The 24,179-nt window shown below is 41.5% G+C and overlaps 1 protein-coding gene across 4 annotated transcripts in view; it reads left to right on the top strand.

The window, feature by feature from the left end:
• The window catches only part of anks1b (ankyrin repeat and sterile alpha motif domain containing 1B), a 212,451-nt gene that overhangs the window by 143,591 nt on the left and 44,681 nt on the right, over window positions 1-24,179 (top strand). For 2 of the 4 annotated variants that reach the window (XM_079654794.1, XM_079654797.1), the window contains exons 14-17: window positions 14,379-15,022; window positions 15,682-15,804; window positions 18,158-18,227; window positions 20,081-20,187. In XM_079654794.1, the coding sequence (XP_079510920.1) occupies window positions 14,379-15,022; window positions 15,682-15,804; window positions 18,158-18,227; window positions 20,081-20,187 (944 nt within the window). Of the gene's footprint in view, window positions 1-14,378; window positions 15,023-15,681; window positions 15,805-18,157; window positions 18,243-20,080; window positions 20,188-24,179 lie in introns of all 4 variants that reach the window. The other 2 variants (XM_079654793.1, XM_079654795.1) reach the window with 1 other exon arrangement.

Genomic DNA, 24,179 nt, shown 5'->3' with positions numbered 1-24,179 from the left:
GCCCATGCCTGAGGGGGGAGAGAGGCTGCACTGACAGAGGCACAGCATGTGATCTGCTCAAAAAATACAAAGCACTTTACAGGACAATTTACCTTATATTGGCTTATTATTACCAGTACTCTACACACGGCAACTGTCAATCACAGGCAATTGTGATCATTTCCTTCTTTGTTTTACAGTTAGTTGGGATACTGGTTAGAGTATTTTAACCTGTGTGCCATTACAATTTAGTAATACAACTCTTATAGGCAAGACATTCTTTAGCCGCTAACATGGATAGCAGGGGCCCAATTAAAATGATATGCCTTGAAATAATGGACTTTAAATATATTTATACAATAAACGTCCTTTAAAAAAAAAATATCACTCTAATTTGTGTTGTTGCCCATAGATCCCATTCTTGCGAACGCTACATCTCAGGAACATCTTGTGGAAATTTCTTAAAATTTGTCTCAAGTGATTATATTTGGTGGTCAAAGGTCAAGGGGACCTCACAGAAACGTTTTGGATTAGATTGTGACATTTTGGGCGGACCTCGATGCAAACTAAATCCTGACAAATTATTGGAGGAAAACAACCGCAAGGTGCTGATTTCAGTCTGGGTTTGGTTTCATTTCAATTCTGCTGTCGTCTTATTTGCAACATTTGAAAAGTGATTGTAATATTGGCTTGAGGAAAATATGACGGTTGACGCAAACCTCCTGCAACTTGAGACATTGGGGGAATATTGTCTCTTCATCTCTCTCTTGGGTTTGAATCTCTGCTGTCGAATAGTTAACAGCAAAAACTGGTAGGAGGTGCATTTACATCAAGAAATTGTAAAGCACTAATAATGATATTTGTACATTTATTTATTTCTCTCTGACTTTCTCTCTGTGTGTGTTTCCTGAAGCTCAAACACCAGGAATATATTGGCACCCGTTTAAGTTTCAATTTAATCATTTCTGTATCCCCCCCTCTTCTTCTTATTCTTCTTCTGCCACTCTGCTCATCACTCCTGCTCTCGCTACTTATTAGCTTTATAAGGCCCATTGTAGGGGGTTGCCATGGTAACATTAGACTTACAGAAAGAAAGAGAGATAGAGACAGAGTATGAAAAAAAAAAGGGAGTATATATATGCATGTGGGTACAGAAGGCAAAGAGTCACAGAATAAAAAGGATGCCAGTGAAGAAGAGAGTGGGAGAGGGAATGAGAGTCTAACGTTGCAGGGGGGAGGGGAGGAGGAGGTTTGTGATGAACGAAAATCAGGAAGAGATTTCAGGGGATTGGATGGAGAAATGAGGACAATAAAGCGAAGGAAACTCGTTTTTATGCCTACACACCATAAAAGGTCTTCCCTGCCTTTTCAACATTTGTCTCCCTTTTTTTTCCATTTTCTTTCTAAAAATCCCGAACCGCTCTCCGAAACAGCTCAACATCACCGCAGTAAATCTTCGGCCCTCCAGCAGAATATGCAGGTGTCAGCCACCCGCGTGGGAAGTTGGATAAAACCAGGCCTATTTATAACCCGGTCCATCACTGCTGCTGCTGTCGATGCTACAGAACTACTGTTTTGCGTAATGTTGGACATTTGCTTGAGAAGATATTCCCTGAGTGCCCTGGGTGCAGAGTGCAGTGCAGTTTTATGCAAAAGCAGGGCAAGTGTAGACGCAGTTTTCCTCCATGAATTATGCAGAGCCCCCTGTGACAAGTCAGAAACAAACAGGCACAAATCTGCAGCTCTGTATTTATTCAACAGGGAGCTTTTAAGTGGCTGGAACACCTCGCCGCTTCTTATTCAAAACATTGAAACACAACACCGGGACTGTTTTTTTCTATCATGCTTTTTGTTCAAGATAACATTCAAAGCTGCCCGAGCCATTAAGCAGTGGGTCAGATGACTGTAATGTGACAGCAGTTGCTTGTAGTGAATAATTATTAACATTACTTTCAAACCTTTTAGGCACTTTGTTGTTGTTTCACAGATTCAAACTCAACTGTTTTGGTTTGTTCTATTTGTATGCCACCTGCTCAGTAGCAAACAGAAAACAAACAAAGTTAGGGATTAGCTAGTAAACAAAGTTTGCATAGATGTGAGGTAATCATAAACACAACTCCAAATACATGCTAATGTGTCTCTGCGTCTGCTCGATGTGTAACTAGCAACTGTGTGCTAATATGCTAGCGACAACTCTAGTTTATTCTCGTGCTACCTGCTGTTTCTCACGCAAAAGCTTCTGTTTAGGTCTGTTGCGACCTTGCTCAGAAGGCCACAACAAAAAGGAGACACAACACATTAACGGGTATACAAAGATGTTTATTTGCACCAACAAGTCACATAAACACTGGGTATGCTCATCAGAGCCGGGTGCTTGCAGGAGAAAAGCAGAGAGCCCACAGATAGGAGCAGAGAGGCTTTAAATAGCTCCAGGACACCAGACCCAGGTGCCCTGAATCACCGCAATCAAGGCAATCACTGGATCCAAGTCAGCACAGACGGAACAGCCACACCCTCTCTACTGATGGACCCACAGGGGCATCACAAGGTCGTACCAAGAACATTCAATGACACATTTCCGAAACCTCTTCATCAGACAAGGTGCGGAATGTTTTATCTGCAGTGTGTATCTCAAGCATGAAACCCCCTCTTTCTCTCTAAAACACTTAATGCCACATAAGCCAATTTCCATACTCCAGACGGTGATTCTGTAGAGTTGTCTTGGTCTTTGTGAATAATGGGCACCTGAAACAACAAGTCTTCATTCTCTCTTCATAATGCAAAGTGCCAAAAATGAGATGAGTGATCGATGATCTCGCACAGTTAATGAGCTGTAAATGCCAAACGGTGTGTGTTTGTGTCAGTGTGTGTTCACTTGAGAGAGTTAAGTTCTTTAAACGTCCAGCCGCTTGATTCAGTCCTTTGTTCCCAAATATCACACGCTCCACTTTGACTTTGACATCAACTCACAACTGCAGGCAAACTTTTCTGCACACATGCACAGTGACAACCTGCTGTGCTTGATCATGAAGTTATACTGAAAGTCAGCAGGGCTTTTGTTTGAAGCATTCATTTGATCCTAATACACACACCTGATTGTCTGGATTTTCTATCTGAGACCTTAGGTCGGTCCTTAACCCTTTGTTATACATCATCATATTTAAAGCTATTTCCTTTGTATGTGTCAGTGCCATCACAGAAGGGAGCTTATTGGAGTAAACCTGCTGTTAGTGGTCACTGATACCCCTCGTTGACATTCACAGAAAACAGGCATGCACATATCCTACAGATTAATTCGCCACATTTAGCTTGGAGCACAAAAGCAGCAGTGCTATTTGTAGATTTGCTCTCCTCTTCCATACAATGAGAGTAATTTCCCCTGCTGTTCTACCCAGGTTGAATGTGTTGAATGTGTGCCCCCCCTCTTGTGTGGCAGAAGGCAAATGTAATGAAATGATAGCACTTCGCTTTGCACTTTGCCCCTCGAGGGCAGAAGGAGTCAAGAAATCAAGTGTCAAATCTAGAAGTGGCATAAAGAGCAAGATAGAAAACTTTAAGCCATTTCTCATATGTGACTTACATTTTCTGTGAGAGAGAGATATGCACTGCCCGTTTAAGCCGCACACCCTAATATCTAGTTGGACCACCTTTAGCTTTGAGTACGGCACACAGTCGCCGTGGCATTGTTTCAGTAATCTTCTGCTGTGTCACAAAATGCATTTCTGTCCAGAGTTGCATTCAATATAATGAGTTTTCTTTGCTTGATGCACCCAAATGATTTGACATCAACATCACTGACAAAGTCTAATATGTTGCATTTCATAAAAGAAAGCGATAAGTTGTTATAAAATAACCCCGACAGAAACAAAATTATTCATCATGCTGCATGCTTCATTTTTTTTTACACATGCAGAATACTCACACATGACATGTCATTTGAGCTGAATCAGGGCTGCGATACTACAAAAACATATGATTGTGCAACACACACACACACACACACACACACACACACACACACACACACACACACACACACACACACACACACACACACACACGCACACACGCAGTTAATCAGTTGCGTCCTCATCACATTTAACTCTCACTACCACTCTCTGTCTCACACACACACACACACACACACACACACACACACACACACACACACACACACACACACACACACACACATAATTTCACTGACGCTAGTGAGAGACTGCCGTCACTCCAGAATTCAGGAGACTTGAAAATAGGTTACTGCTGCAGACGAGCCAGTTGCTGTGGCAATATTCTCTGCATCAGGAATGGCAGTGTGAATTCAATATGTACAGACTGCATGGCCCCCTGCGCCTTAAGGCTGGTTTGGATACATACAGGCTATCAGACATGAAGTAATGCTCTCAGCAGGGGTCCCACCGCTCTCCCAATCCCAAGGGGGGGGGGGAGTTAACACTGACCTGTAAGTGTGCCAGAGCAGCACATTTAGTGTAATGCCAAGTTTTAGCATGAAATCACTCACAAATTGAAAATTACATAAAGATATGGTAATCTGTTTCATCATTTTAATCCTTGAACTTTATCGGCCGGGGACATTTTAAGTCAGCATTACAATAATTAAAATCTTTAATTTATTGTAATGTCAAGTGAAATATCCCTGAGGAGCAGATTCAGGATTATATTTTCACATACTGTAGTAAATGATGAAGAACATGCTACTACTGCAATTGCGTGCCTCTGAAAGCTTTAAATATCTACTAAATGTAAATATGAAATACTGGGGATGATCAGTAATGTTTGCAAGTGCAGGAGTATTGATGTGAACAGCCAATGGGACTGAAAAGGGTTAAACATCACATTTTCAGCACACTTGAAACTCTTATTCCCCAGTGCTTCTTAATGGTGCTTTTATGCCTTCAAATAATGATTGTGACATTTCCAACAGACTTTAAAGGCAGCACTTTTACAGCTTTCAGCTGTAACTCTTTAACTCTTTCTCAAACCAACCTAAAATCATTTGCTCATCATAAATCCAAGCAGCAGCCCATTATAGTCCTTTCAGAACCATCTATGTGTGTTTGTGAGCAAAGCCCTGCACTAACCTAGCTCTAGCTATAAGCGCCTGAGGCTCAGGGAGCTGATAATGATTTATCTGCCACTAAGGAAATAGGTTTCAGCCCTAAATCTGCAGGATGACTGACAGCTCAGATATTACTCTGTAGTTTTTAATAACAGTCAGGGCGGTCTCACGAGAGACGGAGCGATGAACACGGGGCTATCACATGTTTGGATCATCTCCCACTAAAACACACAAAACACACACATAGGAAAGACTCCTATATATGAGAGAAACTGTCAAGTATTTCTGTAGATAATAATAATCCTTATATTTATTATAGCGCTTTATCAATGACTCAAAGCGCTTTACAAATACACATTACATATACAGATCATACATACATGTAATGGTCATCTACTGTGGACAATACCCACAGGAGCAAGTTCAGGTGAAGTGTCCCAAGGACACAACGGCTTTACAGACGCAGCGGCGGCAGGTTTCACCCCCTTGATCAATGCACTGCGCCACACCGCCCATCTTCACACCTCAAAGTCATTGAGGCGCTTTTACAAGTACACATTGATATTATACATGTACTGTGGACAATACCCACAGGAGCAAATTCGGGTGAAGTGTCTTGCCCAAGGACACAACAGCCTGACGCAGTGGGGCGGGAGCGGGTTTCGAACTGGAGTTCCCCAACACCCCCTTGATCTGATGATCAAACGCACAGACCACTGCGCCACCCGTCCCAATAGATGTGTGCGTCTATCTGCATTCACAGGCTCTTTTTTTTACAAAGATATTTATTACAACAAATTAACGATACGAGTTTATGTGTACAACTAGTCAATTTAAATTCCATTAGATCAGACAGACAGTCATTAACAAACTATAAACAAGAAACAGAAGAAATAGGAAACGACAAAAGTAGGATTTAAAAGTTTCAAACACAATAAATAACGAATATAAGCTGAAATAGAATCAAACCAATCAAAACTGGATTAGAAAGTAGTGTGGCTACTGTGAAGTGAAAGATAAGAATAATATGAAGTTTAATTTAAATAAAATCCAGTGGCAAACAGAAACGATTTTGTGCATTCATTTAATGCACAAAACTGCTGTATGCGGCATTTAAGATGAATGTGTTTTGGCCTTAAACCAATCAGCGCGTTATAACCAGCATTAGTAATATTAATTGTAGTAGTAGTATAATTCATTATTTGACACCCTGTGTGGCGTGATCTATGTTTAGTCTTTGGCACATCCAATCATTGATTATTTATGACGGGCAGATTTACCGGTAGTAAATTTTGACTTGAATGGCAGTGACTTGATATAAAGCGGTGTAATCCAGCTCCTTAATCTGTCATTTCTGTATTTTAGATTCTGGAGAGTTAAGAGATTGGAATTTAATTAATTCCACGACCTGAAAACCAATAATGAATGAGGTTTTATCAGATATAACTCTTCAATATAACTAAGGCCTCACTTGTAGGGGACTGCTGCTCTACTGTGTGTATTGAATGTGTTTACTACAACAAATCCAACCCTTTTGACATATAACCTGTAGATCAATATACCCTCTCTTTAATTTATCTCCCTCCTGCCCCCTCTGTCATTTACGTCTCCTGTCTGTTACTCTCTTACTTCTCTAGCCACTTTCCTTCAATCTCTTTCTGCCAGTCCCCTGATATGCTCCCTGCCCGCCCCCCTCACTCTTCCTCTGCCTCGCTGCGTTCCTCAAGTCTTCTTCAGCTTTTCAGTTATGCTGTATGGCTACATTTTGCCTCTCATAACTCCATCACCTCTCAATCTGTGCCTTTCCTCCCATGCTCTGTTGCCCACTCCCTACCTTTTCCCCCATGTTACTCTCCTTCCTCCATCCCTCTATCGTCTTCCTCTTTTTTTTCTGTCCATCCTGAATGCTGCAGCAAGCACATAATTTGCACGCAATTACATCCATTTTAGATTCTCGCAGTGTGAAAGAAGGTAAAGGAAGAGTGGATTCACCTGTGGCCTATCAAGGATATAAATATATAATTTCTCTGCAGATGCTTCCCCCCTCAGCACTGTCTGACTTCAGTTTTCACATCTTCTTCAGCCTTCTTATTACTTCCTTTTTTGGATTTAGACACTGTATGAAGGGCTTCTTTTGGAATTGGGATGACTTATTTGAAATTAAATCTTGCTTCTGCAAAATGGGGGAACTTTTGAGGCCTGTTTACCTTAAAGGCCAATTCCAGCTGTTAGAGACCAAAGCTGTGTCTCAATACAATATAACACTCTAATTCAAAGCCTATTTTACGAATGTATGTGTTCACTGTGGAAAACTGACAAATAAAGTGCTCTCAAAATAGGCAGTATTTGCACAAAAAAGCACTTACAATGCACAATGAAATGGAGCTCCTCGCAGCTGCAAAGCATTAATAACCAAATGATGCAGATGGTGTTGAGATAGCTGGAGGATGAAAACAAACATTAAGAAAGGTATTGAAACTAGGGAACAACATTTCGCTTTTTCTTTGAGAAGTTGAACAGCAGTCCTGTTTGCGTTTCATTTTCTATGTTCAGTATACACATTTGCCATGAAAGTCTGACATGTAGCACAGGTGTGACTAATAACGTGAATTGGGCTGCGTTCCATTTGTGTTATCCTGCTACAAGTTCAAATATCTGCTGAGAAAAAGGTTCATGACATCTTCCCTATTCCTATACACAAAGGTAAAGTACTTTGATTTCTTCTTTATGACTACAAAAACACAATATATATTAGTTCATATTTACAATATGCTAACATATAAAAAGTAATTAATTTAATATATATTTTTAAAAGGAGAGCTTTAAAAAAGGGTGAGATGTGCTTTGTTCTAATGCTATTGTACATAAAAACATGTTGAATTATGCACTATATAACATTTGCCTGTCCTCTAGAACAACACATTCAAGTATTTCTTTTGCCTGTGTCTTTCAAAACTGTTGCAAAGCTATGTTTTTATGTTTGGACAAAGCAATGGTTAGAATTAGTCTAGTTTTTGGCACAGGAAATAATTCTTCCTTTGCTCTTGTCATACTTGGTACAGTCAGCCACTAGAGGCTTTTTTGTCACATGATCGTACACCTTTGCTATTTTGTGGCTGCATCTCACTTCGGTTAAATGGAATCCTTGCGTCCCTCACTTGCGTCGTTTTCTTGCGTCTTAGTCCCTCCCACCAGGGAAGCATGGAGAGACGCAAGGAAACCACGAGAAGGGAGAAGAAGCAGGGAAATGAGTTTTAAGAGCAATGGGACGTCCTTTCCTCCGGAGCGTCACGTGAAGCGACGTCCGTTTGTGATGACGCCACACAGCTGTTCGTCTGACAGCAGCCAGCTCTGTCCCTGTTTTTTTCACAAACATCCCCGCCTCTGTTAGTACACGTTTACTGACATAAACATTTGTATCGTCTGTTCTAGACCCAAATAAATAAAATAAAATAACAACTCATTCTCAAAAAAGATAAACGCCATTCTTAAAATGTATAAACGAAAAAAGCGATCATGAAAATGTTTCCAATAAATGAATACAATTATTGTTGACCACTTTGTTGTTCAGATATATCACATACTGGGACACTACTCAAGATGGCGCAGACAAATCAACTTCCTGTGATACAGAGGAGCCAGGAAATGAAAAATAAGAGAAGTGAGACGCAGCCTGTGTCACATAAACGGCAGATGCTCTTTCTTTTTGGAAAGACAGCGTGGCATCTTCCTAGTGTACTTTCGAATTAGTTAACATTTATTATAAAACAGAAACTTGTGCTGACCTGTGCAAATTGGTTTGAGGTTGAAATTACCACTGCCAATCAAAGAGAGAGGGAGATGTACTTTCAGATGCAATTGTAGGTAATCCTATTTAAGTGCTGAATGTTTGTTCAAAAACTAATATTTTAAACTGTAAATAGTCTCAAATATTCCTGCAGCTTTGTCCAAAGCGGACTGTCTTATACTTTGCAGCTGTGGGCAGCTTATCCATTTTTCTTTGTGCATACATTGTACCATTGCAACAGAACGAGCACAACATCATGCAGATCTGGTTATTATACTGTCTATACTCGCTTTCCCAGTATATACACTATGTAATTGTTAAACCTGCTTAGAATTCATATGTATTGAGGAATTAAGACTCAGCTACTGTATGCATATCAGACCACTTGACAACCCAACAGAGATGCATTTCAAGTACTCCTTTTCTATCAATAGATCAAATGTTTAGATACATTGAATATAAGCTCAAGTCAGATCTCTTTCTCTCCCACTCACTCTGATGGGGGGGTGGTGGGAGGAGGGTTCTTCCTCTCAGTGTTCAACTTGAGGAAGTGATGACGTAACACATACATGCTCCAGTCAGTCAATCAATACTCTGAATAGATTAATCAGTTATCATTTATAATTCAGTAATGATAATGACATAGTTGGATACTGATTGATCCTTTAGAGTAAAATGTGTCATGTGGGTGATATTGAGCCACACTTGTCTTCATTGGTTACACAACAATCCCATACATTATGGTGGCTGGTGCACACTATATCTAAATACCAAGTTTCTGGGCTGAGCTACTGCATGCCACTACTCGTGTGTGTGTGTTTGAATACTACTTACGCAATAAAGGTATGCAGAGTGATGCGGCAGCTGTTTCACAATCGGATTGTTAGACGTTCTTAGATAGGACGGTGATGAGTTACTGTAGACAATATTAAGAGTACTTTCACAATGATTTTACTTAGAGCTTAAAGTTAGTTTGTTTAGTTTGCTTTGGATGCCCAGGTAAGAAATACACACACACACACACACACACACACACACACACACACACACACACACACACACACACACACACACACACACACACACACACACACACACACACACACACACACACACACACACACACATGGAGGACAGTCAGTAGGCAGAGCTGCAGAGTGAGCTACTGTATAGGCTGAGGAATGGAATATACTGTGTAGTAGATGAATGTGAGTAAGGTTATGACAACATAAGGGGACTTGAATCGCGTCATTCATGCCAGGTCATTCACTTTCACTCATTCATAATGGCTTTTCTCTTTGATAAAAAACAAGGTGTTTTGGCCGTTTACAGCACTAAAATTGTGCTGCTGTCACACTTTGTTGTGTTGGAGTACAGAAAGTATCTTCACATTGCGTCCGGTGTGAACGCACCATGATGATTGTTTGGAGGGATGGACAGGGGAATGAGAGCGTTCTGCCTCAGTTGAGCAAAATTCTTCTTCTGCATTGTGATCCTTCAGCATGTCGATATTCACATCAGTTTAATTAATGTTATATTTTCCAGTCTATTCCTGAAATAAGTTGTTTTCAGAAAATCTGGCTTGACACTCTGTTTCCCTAAACCTCTACTTTATCATTTTCCGATATATCATCCCTGCACCTGTAATTTGTTTCTGTCTAGACAAACACACACCTGCCGATTTGATTGCTGTGTTTATCAGCCGCTGCACTTTTCCCTCCTGAAGGCCAAAGACACAAAGGCCTCCCAAAAACACTCCAAGAGATGCTGGCGCTAGGGCTCTCTGTTGCCATAGAGACCAACTAGATCACCTGTTGCCATTTGTCCACCTCTTTTAAAAAGAGGGGAAGCATACAGGATTGCAAAACAAATGCACAGCAGGGTAAAGATAGCACATAAGGGAAATTTATTGAATTTGAAAAATAATGTTGTTGAATTTTGATGCCTTCAGGTGCAGTCAAAATGCAGGAACTGTTTTTGTTAATCCCACCTACCGAATACTACCTTGCTTTGATCATCTTCTCAACTCATGCATAATGATCTCACCCATAAATAAGTGTGTTTTTGATCATGGTTTTCAACAATGCAACTTGCAATATACTTGAGACATAATTATGAAATAAAAATAGTGCAGGTTAATGGAAGTCAAACGCAGAAATAAGTCAACTATATATACATGTAAAACAGAGTTAGATGAAAATGAAAACTAAATGTAAAATTAAATGTTGTACACTGTAATAAATTACACTTATTGTATTATAAAGTATTTAATTCCAATGTACTGTATTTAATTGAACTTTTAGACCATCATTAGCACTGAAGCCAATGATGGTCAAACTGAACCAATCACCAATATTAAAATACAGGAAAAAAGGTTACTACATTTGAGTTTTCACTCCGGTTTATCCTGTAAAATGCTCAGTATTAGTCATAACTACAAAGCTTTTAGCTTTTGTAGGAATGAATAATACATTTCATGTAATGCTGGAAAATGGCCAAAGTCTTTTTAACACAACAGCAGTATAGTGAAGATGCATCAGTAAAATGGAACGTTCCGTATGATATAAAATGACTCGCCACTCGTGGACTCATGTTAATATCGTTCCACTTTATCCCACTTTTATTCCCCCATGAGCGGAGCTCGAGTATGTCCTGTTATTATCATGAATGATTCCAGTTACTCACTTTTGTGGAGTTCTCAGAAAAAGCAGCCGAGTGACTTTTTTGTGAACTCATACTTTCTGTCTAAGCTCACATTATGTAATTGTTTCTTATGGAAATGTGGCTGAATGTGCCGAGGACAGTCATGGAGTGCTAGCTAAAACTGGCTCTGTGTGTGTGTGTGTGTGTGTGTGTGTGTGTGTGTGTGTGTGTGTGTGTGTGTGTGTGTGTGTGTGTGTGTGTGTGTGTGTGTGTGTGTGTGTGTGTGTGTGTGTGTGTGTGTGTGTGTGTGTGTGTGTGTGTGTGTGTGTGTGTGTGTGTGTGTGTGTGTGTGTGTGTGTGTGTGTGTGTGTGTGTGTGTGTGTGTGTGTGTGTGTGTGTGTGTGTGTGGCTGTGTGTGTGGCGAGAGGCGAGAGGCGAGAAGGTGGCATTCGGCAGGACTTTGTGATGAAATGACAAAATTATAAATGAAGTATGTGTGGAGGGCAGTGGGGGTACGTGCAATTATTCAAGTGCCAGTTTTGATTACACATAAAAACGACAGGCACTCTTTTCATTCGTGTGTGTGATATTTATCAGTGTTGATATTGTTTACATGGCCTGGTACACAACAGTAACACACAGTGACAGGGAACAGAGAAAGAGCAGGCTGGACACACACAAAGATTTAGATTTATGAAGAATGCTAAGCGACAGAGTGGAAAATGATGTTGTATAATGGCTTCATAAGCAGATGTCTGGAAAACAAAATCAGATCCTGAAAATCCTTTTGTAGGTTTCAGACGTGTGTTTGTGTTTAAGCAAATCAAGGACATCATTATTACCTGCTGATGGATCACCATGACATTCATTAGCAGCTGTTCTAGCCAATAACAGTAACAGTACTTATTCTATATAATAAGTGCTTTTATTTGTGGTAACCGTGTTTATTTGTTTTATGTATAATAAATAGCTATTATAGTATTCCGTGCATTAATTTGTTTCCATACATTGTTGTTCAGGATGCAAATCTGAGCAGAATTTTGAAAGTAGCTCAAGTTGTGTAGTCCATACAGAGTAACTGTGTATTCATTTGTTGTCAGTTACTCTATATAATAAGAGGTAATTCAGTGCAGACAGCGTTACAATCTCCTTCTTTTTTTCATTACCATGCAATAGAAGAAACAATATCAAATATTTTTGCTAATAATTTACATAAAATGGAAATAGATGGAAAACACTAACTGACTTTAACAGTATACGTGATTTTACATACAATTTGCATTTGTTTATTACGGTTACTCTCTGGACCCCTCTGGGTGCAGTGCAACAATCATACTGAAATCCAGTTAGCAACATTAGCCCCGATTGTAAGTCGTGTTTCTATCCATTTGTTTAGTATAACTCTAATATTTTCCAGCTTAGTCTTTCAGCTCTGTTTTGGTCTCAATAGATACCTTACTCTTTGGCAGCTAGATGCTCCACCATGTTAGCTAAGTAGTTGCTAACGTTGGTATTTTGTAAATGAGTGCTGGAAAGATGCTGATGAGAGCTGTGAGGCTAAAACGGTACCGTACCATAACGGTACGCTGAAAGAGGCTTAAAAGTTTTTTTAATTAAGGGATCCTTTTCTGTGGATTAATACACATAATACCAATATCCCCTATTGGTAATATCAAAAGATGATTAGAGCAGCCATCTATCCTTCAATCCTTCACACTCATTTCATTGCTCTTTGTCTGATTTATCCCGTACAATTTATTCTACTTGCCTACCGGACTTCCATTCACTCATACTAACACCTCTACTAACCATTGTTACTCCTAAAATATGGTGATTTATAGTCTGTTTTAGTCACAGTGTGTTACAGCTTTTATTTGTAATACTATAAATAAATAAGAACAGGGCTGCTCCCTGAGGGGCTAAGTAACAACCTGAATATCACTGAAACATTATGCTATCTCTGTGCCACAGAGTAGTATTGAGCTGGAGATTTATCATTATGAGTTTGAGCGTAGTGGCTTTGCTCTAGTGATGTGTAACAAATGATCAAGGAGGAATAAGAAAAAAATAATTCACCTCTTATGTTGCATCTTGTATCATGAGGAGTTCATCTTTTAAGCATGCATGACAAGGAGTGGGACCTCAGGTGTGATTTGTTTGGGATCTTAAGCAAACATAAAGTGACAACCAGGAAGTCAAGCAGACACACACACACACACACACACACACACACACACACACACACACACACACACACACACACACACACACACACACACACACACACACACACACACACACACACACACACACACACACAGGCATTTTAGTTCACACTAACAATTATACACAGAGAGTCAAAAGAAGCTTTCAGCAGCTTCTCTTTCACCCCACTGCACAAAGACAGCCTCTAAAAGCATCGCCTCAAAAAATAAAACCCATTCAATGATGCATGAACATCCGACCTGTGAGTTCATGCATACATGCACAGGTTCAGACACACAACGTTTTCACCCAGACAGTGAAGGGGCAGAGGTGTAAAATCTAAGTCAGGAGTTCTTTGATTTTTCCTTAAGGGAACAACAGTTGAAGCACAAGATGTATAACACCAATCTTATCTTGCTATTCACAGCTTTGGTTGTTTTGCAGTATTTGTTTTTGTTTTATTTACTGGTAACCACATTGCTTTCCTCTCTTTGTTCTGTTGTGTTCTGAGCATTGTTTTCTGTGGTTTGTTTGTGCAAGGTGTGTAAATGTCTTAATTCTGTCTTCTTTTCTCCAGGAGTAAATGCTATAGTGATCATCATTGTTGTTACAGGACCATTTCATGCAAATCTTGAGGATTTAATCCTTATCAGTCAATGTTTTTGTGTCTTATCCTGTGTGCAGACGACGGGCCGTACCAGCGAGACCCCCCTCCTCCTCCTCTCTGCTCTTCTTCCACACCCAGCGCCCTGTTGGAGGATCGCAGGAAGAGCCACATCCCAGAGGAGTTTGCAGGCCTCCTTCATGGATCCTCCCCGGCATGTGAAACCCCCGAAACGCCTTACCACCTTTACAGCCCCAAACCTCGAAAACATGCCTCCACAGACGTCCAGAGCAACCTGCTGCAGACCCCAGAAATCAACATTGTGATCGAAGGAGGACCCTCACAGATCGTCTCCAGAACGGGGGGCGAATCATCACCTCAGAGTACTGCCGACGACCCCCAGAAGCCTCAGGTGGTGTATCGGACTATCTTCCACACACGGGTCAACCAGGACCAGCCCAGTAACCACGAGCAGGGGAGCCCCTCCTGTGGCTGGTCTACGCTGGGCCACCCACCCTCCTGCTCCTCCGGTCAGAACGGGGACGTTCCAGAGTTACGGGGGACAGGCGCTGCGTCGAAGGGGGGTCCATCGGGTGCTGGATACGAGGAAAGGGCTTGCACCCTGGGGAGAATGAGGTCCATGCCCCGCAGCGTGTTGGACCTGCAGCTCTCCAAGTCTCTGTCCAAGTCTGACTCCAACCTTGTAGCTGTGTCTCCCATACAGGTCAGTGGTCGCTAACAATTCTACTTTTAAATCTTCTTTTGTATTTCTAATCCAGAATTGCAAACCAAGAATTAATGAGAGCTTTATTCATCATATAGAGCCCAGCCTTTATATTGCATTATGAAGCAGAGATTCATTCGTGATGTGCTCTGTGACACATTATGCTATTAGTATAACATACAAGTATCCTTTATTACAAGTTTTAAATATCTCTCTTATCATAAAAGTTTAGTTCATCATTGAGTTTGCAATGAGTGCAAATGAATGTATTGTAAATATTCAGTTGTATAAATTATTTAAATTAAAATCAGCCATGAAGATAGTTTGCATCTTGCTGTATCATGCAGAGTGAGGCTGCACAGAAACCAATGCAACCAATTAGATAACTAATCTGGGCCACAGTCCCCCCTGCTGTGCGGCACATTTTATGAGACTGCTGCTTTAATTCTTTGTAAATAAATGATAAATAAATAGTCTGTTTGATGAAAAATACGTTATTATAGATGAAACTTCGATGAGCACGGAGAGGACTCAGGTCTGTTATCTAACAGCGTTATTGCTCAGCTAGTCAAAATGTTAAGAATATGTGGCCCCCCTGATACTGACTGTGTGTAGTTTGATAATGGTTCAATCGAATGACTGGTTGTTGCCTTGTCTAGGAGGAGCACGGCTGGGGGTCTGGGTCTCGAGGCCAGGGGCCCGGGAGTCCCAGCCCAGGAGAGGGGGCCAGCCCAGGGGGAAGACTGGAGAGGACACCCTCCTTCACGGCTGAGTGGGAAGAGGTAAGATGAGGTTTGATCTTAAACTTGAGATATTTTTATTTTAATCTTATCCCCACTCAAGTGAATCACTTCCTCTCACTGTGGAACTACATGTACTTCTGATGAAAAATGTATGCTTTTTTAAGTGCAGCATCTCTCCAGGGGGCCGTCCAAATCTCTCCAGCCAATTAGGCGCTTTCACACCGGATTACTTTTCCCAGTTTAGTTCTGATAGTCCTTGAAATGTTGCGTTCACACCAAAAAAATCCGGAACTAGAACTTAGTTCATGAGAACCTTTTCACTCCCTTTTCAGTCTCTGCTAGAGAGCAGGTACTTTCATGGGAGAAAAAGGTTCCCATTTCTGATTGGCTGGAAGAATTGCAAACCACACCCCTTAAAACTCAGAAAAGTTGAAGTTGTTTGCAGCCTGCCAGTAAACCCAAAGCAGAAGAAGAAGTGATGTCAGCAGCTTCATTAGACTAATCCTCCCTCAGGGACTTATTCCAGTGTGAACGCGATCTGCTCTTTAGTTCATCAGAACTAAAGAGTTCTGATGAACTAAGTACTGGGAACTAAGTACGGCAAAGTACTTGGTGTGAAAGCGCCTAATGAGCTGTTTCTCTCTTTCCTCTCTTTGAAATCCATTAATGGGTGTCGGACACAGATATGGTCCATTGACACCACTTACTGAATCTCATTGCTTTTGTCAACACTTCGGGTCACAGACACATTACATTCTGCTCACTGGTCCTCATTCACACACACACAATTTTGCAAACTGATGGTTGTTTACACTGAACATAAGAATGTCTTACTATTTTATTGTATAATAATGAGAATGACTTAATCAGTATTCCTGTTTTTAAAATAATGCTAAGTGAGAGAGTGAAAGTACATGTGTGCGCCCCTGCACACATTTGCATTAGCTTTCTCAACATACAGTAACTCACAACTTGCTGATGGGGATGTATTACCATATGGAATTTCCCATAATCCTCAGCAATTAAGGTGACCTTTCTTGTTTAATTGCGTGGTATAGGAGCATGAGATAAGATAGCTTCAGGGAAATTGTGAAGTGATGTATGTAAATTTAACAGGCAAAGTTGCTCTATTTGCGGCACATGCTACTGAAAGAGTTGCCTTATTAGCAGGAGACAAGTCATGAGGGATGTCCATGATCTCAAGATACACATACTCATTAGGGCTACTAGCACATGCTACAAATGAGTGCTACAATCTGGCTTTACCTTGAAATGTGCTGATGGATTGTTTGTGGTGATTTGGATTGTAATTAAAGCCCTTTCTTGAGTTTAATCAAGAAAACCACAGCGGTGGTAAGTCTGTTGAGCTTAACTCCAGTGGATTACTATAATTAACTTATATTTGCGTTTTGCTCACTGGGAACTATTGCTGTACTTGCTTGGTGAGTGCTGTTTGTCTCCTCCGAAACACCACACCATATGTCAGCAAAACGCAAGAGACTCACACCCTGTTTTGAATTTAAATATGTTCTTATGGATTAGATAAATAAACAGTCTCTTACTCTGTTTTCTTTTGGTTAATGGCGTAAGCTGTGTTGAATACTGGTTTATGAGATCGGAGGAAATCTGTGGTACCACCTTGAAAGATGCAGACAGAATAATTGAAATGAAGGTCGAGTTCAAAGGTCGGTCTGTGGACAGATTTCTTCTAACCGTGTAAGATGCAGTCATACAACTTAACAGATCAAAATCAAGGACCACTTTGAAGTTTGGTTTGGTTCAAGCAAGGGTGGAGAAGGGGCCGCTGGACACCAGAATTTACGCCATTGGTCAGATTTGCTTAGTGTGCAGCAACATGAAGAAATTGCTACCTGTATGTCCGGCTGCTAAGATATGGCCACTGTCAGGGTCTGCCAGTGTGTGAAAACAGTTTGAATCTGTCCAAACTGACCCTTAAACACTGGTGTGGGGCCGGTCGCGGCAGGCCAGTTCCTCGGCCCTGTGGTGGGCCGGGGGGGCTGACAGGTGGATGTACAGATAGCACAGTTCAGTGGGTAGCAGCGGGTCCAGGGTCGGGATGACTGGTGGACAGACAGCCAGCAGCCAGACACTAATGAAGCTCCCTCCAATCATTCCTCCTCTTCCTTCATCTCCACTCTGTCTTTATGTTTCCTGCTAACACATCTCACCCCCCGACTCTGCTCCTCCTTTCTTTTCCAATTCACCAGGGGAACGACTGACATTCAATAAGCTGGCTGGCATAATGATCATGTTATGTGACACTTGAATCCAGAAATAGGGGTTAGCCTTATTACTGGGAAGTGACTTTCCTTTGAACATGCCGTACATCTCTCTAACTATGGCTCTCTTTCTCTCTCTCACATTTGTTCAGATCGACAAGATTATGAGCTCTATTGGTGCAGGCATAGGCAGCGGATTGGACATCAAGGAGGACGCCTCAGGTAAAATACACACAAGTATGTCTTTGTGACTCAATCTGAATAGGAGGATAATTCAGATTTATTACAAATAAGATCTTATTACCTCCGCAAAACACGTTATGTATTTGGCCCAGTTTTCAACAATAAAACCTGAAGTATTTAAAATATTAACAGGATAGAAAAGCTGGAAAAAACAAGCTGCATAAAGTTACAATTATTTTGGTCAATCTTCTAATCTTTTGCCTTTAAGAATGACCTGTTCAGGCCTCTGATCATATATTTAACTTTTTTGTATAGCTATTTCTTCCCCCATTAACAGTTGGTAATGGCACGTTGGTAGAATTTGCTTTATTTTAAGGGCTCAAAACATTTTTTTAAACTGTCCCAGTAATCAGTTAGCACTGGTAGCTCTGGGATCTGGAGAAGTGCTATAGATTACATCAGTAATAGATGAACCTGCAAACAGATGGTGTTGAGGTAACTCACTAATAACCAGTGGTGAGGTGGAGCCACGGAGAAATGATGAATGATAATGTCTCCCTACTTAGCATGCACTAAAGTGTTCTTCATTTAAACCAAGAAGAATGGTGGCCAAAACCACAAAACTAAGACCTGAATCGAGATGAATCCGAGTTATCCTTCTTGTCTATATGAGCGTATGGATTATTCTGCCTTGTGACTTTATTGTGCACATCAAATCCCCGTATTTTATTTTCTTACCTTCAATCCTCCAGTCCTCATCTCTATTTACTGCGTTCATCCCCCTCTGCCTGTTTGAACTCCCCCATCCTCCACCTTCTGATCCCCTCCCCTCTTCTTCTCTCTTTTCATCTATGAAAGCAAAGCCTCTTCTAACCATGGTTACCAGCAGGAGGAATCCTGTTTGTGCTAAACAAGACCCCACCACAACAACACACACATAACTGAACCACAACTCAGTGAACGCACACATATAGATGTGGCTGCATACATACACCCAGCATGGTGTGTGTGTGTGTGTGTGTGGGAGGGGGCTCCTTGCAGACAAAGAAGCCGGAGCTGTTGTGATGGCTATTATCAGCAGAGCAAGCCGGATATATGGAGAGCAGCAGGGTGACGATCGACACCGTGAGAGAAGATAGACACAGGAGGTAGACAGAGCAAAAGTGAGGGAGAGAAAGGGAGAGGGAGAGTGTGAGGGAAGGAGGGAGTAAAGCAGTGCTCAGAGAGAGGGAGAGAGAGGAGGCTGCAGAAGCATACAGATGAGAGTGGGAGTACTTGATAAAGAGAAATCTACAGCGCAGGCAGCTCTCGCTCTTTTTCTCTCTCTCTCTGCCTGACACACACACTCGCGTTCACACACACACACACACGCCCGCGCTGAAGGGAGCAGCCAAGCGAGCGCAACAGCTGAAAAAGAAAGCGGTTCTTGCTTTAGGATCTATACCTCCAGTTTTATCCAACACCCATCTCCGGCAGGATTTAACCCCTGGACAGAAGCTTGTTTTCTGGATATAACTTCAGCCTCCCCCCTCTCCTCCCCCCTCGGGCTGGACTCAGAGAAAGCAGCATCTGGACGCCTACCCTTTACCCTCTTGCATCCTTGCATGCTGACCCCCTTCCATCCTCACCATGCCTCTAGCGTAGCCTCCCCCACCTCCTTATCCTCCTCCTTCTTTCTTCACCTTTCCCCACCCCTCTACCTGCCTCCCCTTCACTCTCCCCTTCCTCCTGCTGCCTTGCTGAAAGACTGTAAAGCATGGCGGGCTCCTTCGACAGCCACGTTGCCCGCCATAACATGATGTGGCAGTGCCAGCTGTCTCAGCCGGACTGCCGCTGCTACCGCGTGGACGGCTACTCCTTACTGAAGCGTTTGCCCCTCCACCCTCTCATAGGTCCCCGCTGCCCCATGCAGTCTGTGGGTCAGTGGCTGGACTCCATCGGCCTGGTCCAGTACGAGAACCACCTGCTGGCAAATGGATTCGACAACGTGCAGTTCATGGTGAGTGTGGGCACGAGTGTTTTTGGGGGAGACAACAGAGACCTTTGCTGGGAGTTTAGGATTGGATGTTTATCTTCAACTATTCTCTTCCATTGTTGTTCTCTTCTTCTCTCAGTGATTGCTCTTTTTTGTGCTTTAAAATAAATTTCTACCGGTGTGTCCCACCTCCCTCTGAGCTCTCTGTGTTCCCTGAGGTGTTGCTGCTCATCTCTCATCCTTTTCTTTGCAGCTTGACTAGCCTTTTTTCCTCTTCACACTGATCTCTTTCATGTATTGGATTTCCTCCTCTTTCTAACATCCTCTCTCTCAATCATTGCTGCCTCTCCCCACCGATGCCATGTGAGGTCCTCCTACGCACAGAAGTCCCACGCCTGCATCAAGCTGAAGAAATACATGCACACACCACACTGAAGATGCATGTTAAAAACCGTGTTTGTTTCATGGTTTTTGCACACACACACACACACACACACACACACACACACACACACACACACACACACACACACACACACACACACACACACACACACACACACACACACACACACACACACACACACACACACACACACACACACACACACACACACACACACACACACACACACACACACACACACACACACACACACACACCTGTAGCCTGCAGATCAGGATGCAGCCTGCTTTTATCTGATGGTCCCTTCAGTGACGCAAAAGAGAAGCTTGCTGGGTCATTTCGCATTCCGATATTCTTTTGATGTTGGCGTGTGTCGGTGTGTGTCTTTAAGACTTAAATCCACTGGTAGAGAGGGTAAGAATACAATGAATGTGGAAAAGAGGATTAAGAGGGAAGGCAAAGAGTAGGGATAAAGACGTGTAGAGAGAAATTGCAGCAGAGGCGCAGAGAGGGGTGCTGACTGCAGGACTTTATCTGGAGTTGCAGATTGTCGCTGTTGGGGAAAAGTGGCAACGTTTCAGTAGCAGAGAAATACATGTTTTGGGGTTAATTCCCAGGGTTTTAAAAGCATAGCGCTAATACTATAAGAATGTTTTAGCAACCAGGAGAGAAGAATGTTTTCTTTTTAGATAACGCTGCAAGTGCAATAATGCCACTTCAACCTGTTCTTGTTCTTTCCTTACACGAGCTGAACTATCAAGACATTTGTATGTGTTTATCTGTGTGTGTTCGTTCTGGTCCTCCTCTCGGTGTGACCTGCATCTCTTTTATTTGGTTACCCTGGTAACAGGAAGAAGTCATTAAACCTCTGTGTCTCTCCCTCACGTGGTAACTGTGCATCTTTATTCATTTGGCCTTTGCAAGCATCATGAAGAATTTTATACTGATAGTCACTTTAGGGGTTACACACTCTTGCCCCTTGTTTTTTACTGCTCATCTGCATTTAAAAATGTCAGGGGTCTGCGGTTATAATTTGATATATTATTATTTTGTTTAACTATAAAAGCTTATGTGGGCTAATAACACACACACATAAGACTTCTTCAGCACATTTTTTCAATATTGTATATATATTCAATTAAGCTGTATTGACATAATGTTTCCAGAGTTTATACATAAACAAAGTAAAAGATGAACGAATTCAAAATTGGTAATATTAACAGCAAGTGAAGTCAAACAACTAGATGTTGCAACATGAGTGAAAATAAAAATACAATCTGGAACTAATTGGGAATTCCAAGAAGCTATAAGACCAATAAGCATTTTTGCATTACTGTATAGGGTTTTTCTCAAACCTCCCATCACGCCACATTTAATATAAGTCAAATATTCACTCTCTTTTTTCATCAAACCCGCAAACATATTTTATTCATTAGCTCCTAGTTTGTAATCGCTAAGGGTTTTTGGCAGTACTTCTATGAGACCAACATATTTTCTGCTCTTCTGGCCTCACTCCTCTTGTCTTAAAATGTTTCTCTCAGTCATCTCCTCTGAAATGCCTTTGGACACAATTAATAATAAAAAGAGCTGAAGATGAAACAGTCTTACAAACATCACAGTGACTTTAAAGTTGTCTTTTGTGATTGGGCCTCTCTCAGGGCATGTCTTTGGTGAAGTTTTTCCCGGGCTCCCGATTGGTGTTTTGAACCTCTCTTTGTTGTGTTTGATCAAACAGTAAGGCAGCTAATGTTATCCGACCTTGGGAGAACTTCCACAAATTGATATTAATGCAGTTCAGGCCCGAGCTTCAGGGTTTACATTGGTATTTGCAGCGCTCCTTTTATCGTTGGCTGTGGATTCTCCCGAGGAGAGGTTTGTGTCAAATTCATTTCAGTATCGAAAATTGAAGTAAATGGCAGATTCAAACCGCAACTACTCAAAGTGCATCAGAAATGTAAAGCTTTATTTTTCATTCCAGGGCCATTTCAAGTTCATCCGTAGAATTGATTGGTTTAAAAATGAATTTGACCTAAATTCTGATCAGATTCAGTATATACCTGTAGGATTAAGAAGGCACCATGTACTGTATGGTAATGTAGGAGGACATGCATACATACACTTAAACATGGGCCATTCCAATCTACCTTTACCGTTCACTACTAATGGGGGTCATTAGAGTGGGCGTGTCTGGTCACCTTAACCATCCAGTAGAGGACAAATGCTGCTCCACTGTTATATCAAATGGGTTGAGTGGTTGTTATGGAGACTTTGATAGGAAGGACACTCGATGGACACACTAATCAGACCCTTTTGAAAATGACTGTACATATGTGTAGGGGGATGGGGACACATTAGGCAGTGGAGCTTAACATAAAAAGTGGACTGACTATTGTGTGTATACCAACCAAGGAGACACTGTCTAACAGCAGAATCTAAGCACCAATACAGACACACACTTTGAGCCTCTGCCCACATAAGCTGTTGCTAATGTCAGTCAAGATACACATAAGTGCCTTGTCTTGCATTGTGGTTTGCTTAAAAGGCAAGCAGGGAAAAGTGCAGCTTAATGTCATTTTGCTAGCATGGACAGCTACTTGGGTTAGCTGCAACAAAGAATTTGAGTTGGATAATTTCTGGAGAACAGGTTCATATACATTGACTTATTGACATTGCGCACATGAAGGATACATCAGCATTTGTGTCAGAGGTGTTTCACTTTCTGAAAATACATTTTTTTTATTTAGCTGTTTTGGTCTCAACCGAGTCTTAAGGGTAAAGTATTCGCTTTTTTCTCAAGCTACATGTAACAAAGCCTTTCTGTTTATTAAAGAAAACAGCTGCCCACAGGGTCTTTAATCAAACCTATTGAGAGCAGCGAATTAAACCAAAGTGGTGTAGAGATGACTAATTCTTATTTCACTTGGATTTGTCATTATCAAATCAAATTTTCATTCCAAGGTCTGGCATTATGTGTCCTCCAATGAAATCAAGGGTATCATTTGATTGAAAGCAGCGTGTTCAGTTCATGCATGTTCAGAGCCACTTTACGGTGGATCTTTGGCATCTCTTTGAGACGAGTCATCAGCGAAGACTCAGTTCACCTTGCTCAGTCTTCTGACTGCAGTCACACTGTCCCTGTTAACACTCATCATTACCATCAAACATACACCTCACTAAACAGCGCATGGCAGCGTAGACAGACACTAAGATATGTGACCAGAATATAGAAGTGGAAGGCTGAGGGGGAACGATAGTGGAAATTCAAAGATTTAGCAGGCTTTGTTATCGCTCACTTGAGAGAGATATACTACAGAAAGTCACATAAACTGAGGGTGAGTTTATTGCGGAGGCACTAAGATAAACAAATACTGACATCATTTCATGTAAAGCTCCTTTATCAGGATGCTATGCTTTCAGGCAGAACGATGATTCAAAAACAAACAAAATAGAAGCCAGCTGATGAAGACAAAGGTAGAGAGCGGTTAGCTTAAATATGGAAATACAAAGATAAATAGGCGCAGTACTAGATACATGTCAGAAATGAAGCGATAACACATGAGGTTGTGCTGTGTTTACTAAAGAAACTGCGGCTGATAAAAGCAACTTCATG

The sequence above is a fragment of the Notothenia rossii genome (genome assembly GCF_949606895.1).
Source record: "Notothenia rossii genome assembly, chromosome: 10".
Lineage (NCBI taxonomy): Eukaryota > Metazoa > Chordata > Actinopteri > Perciformes > Nototheniidae > Notothenia > Notothenia rossii.
This window is presented reverse-complemented; position numbering and strand designations above follow the sequence as displayed.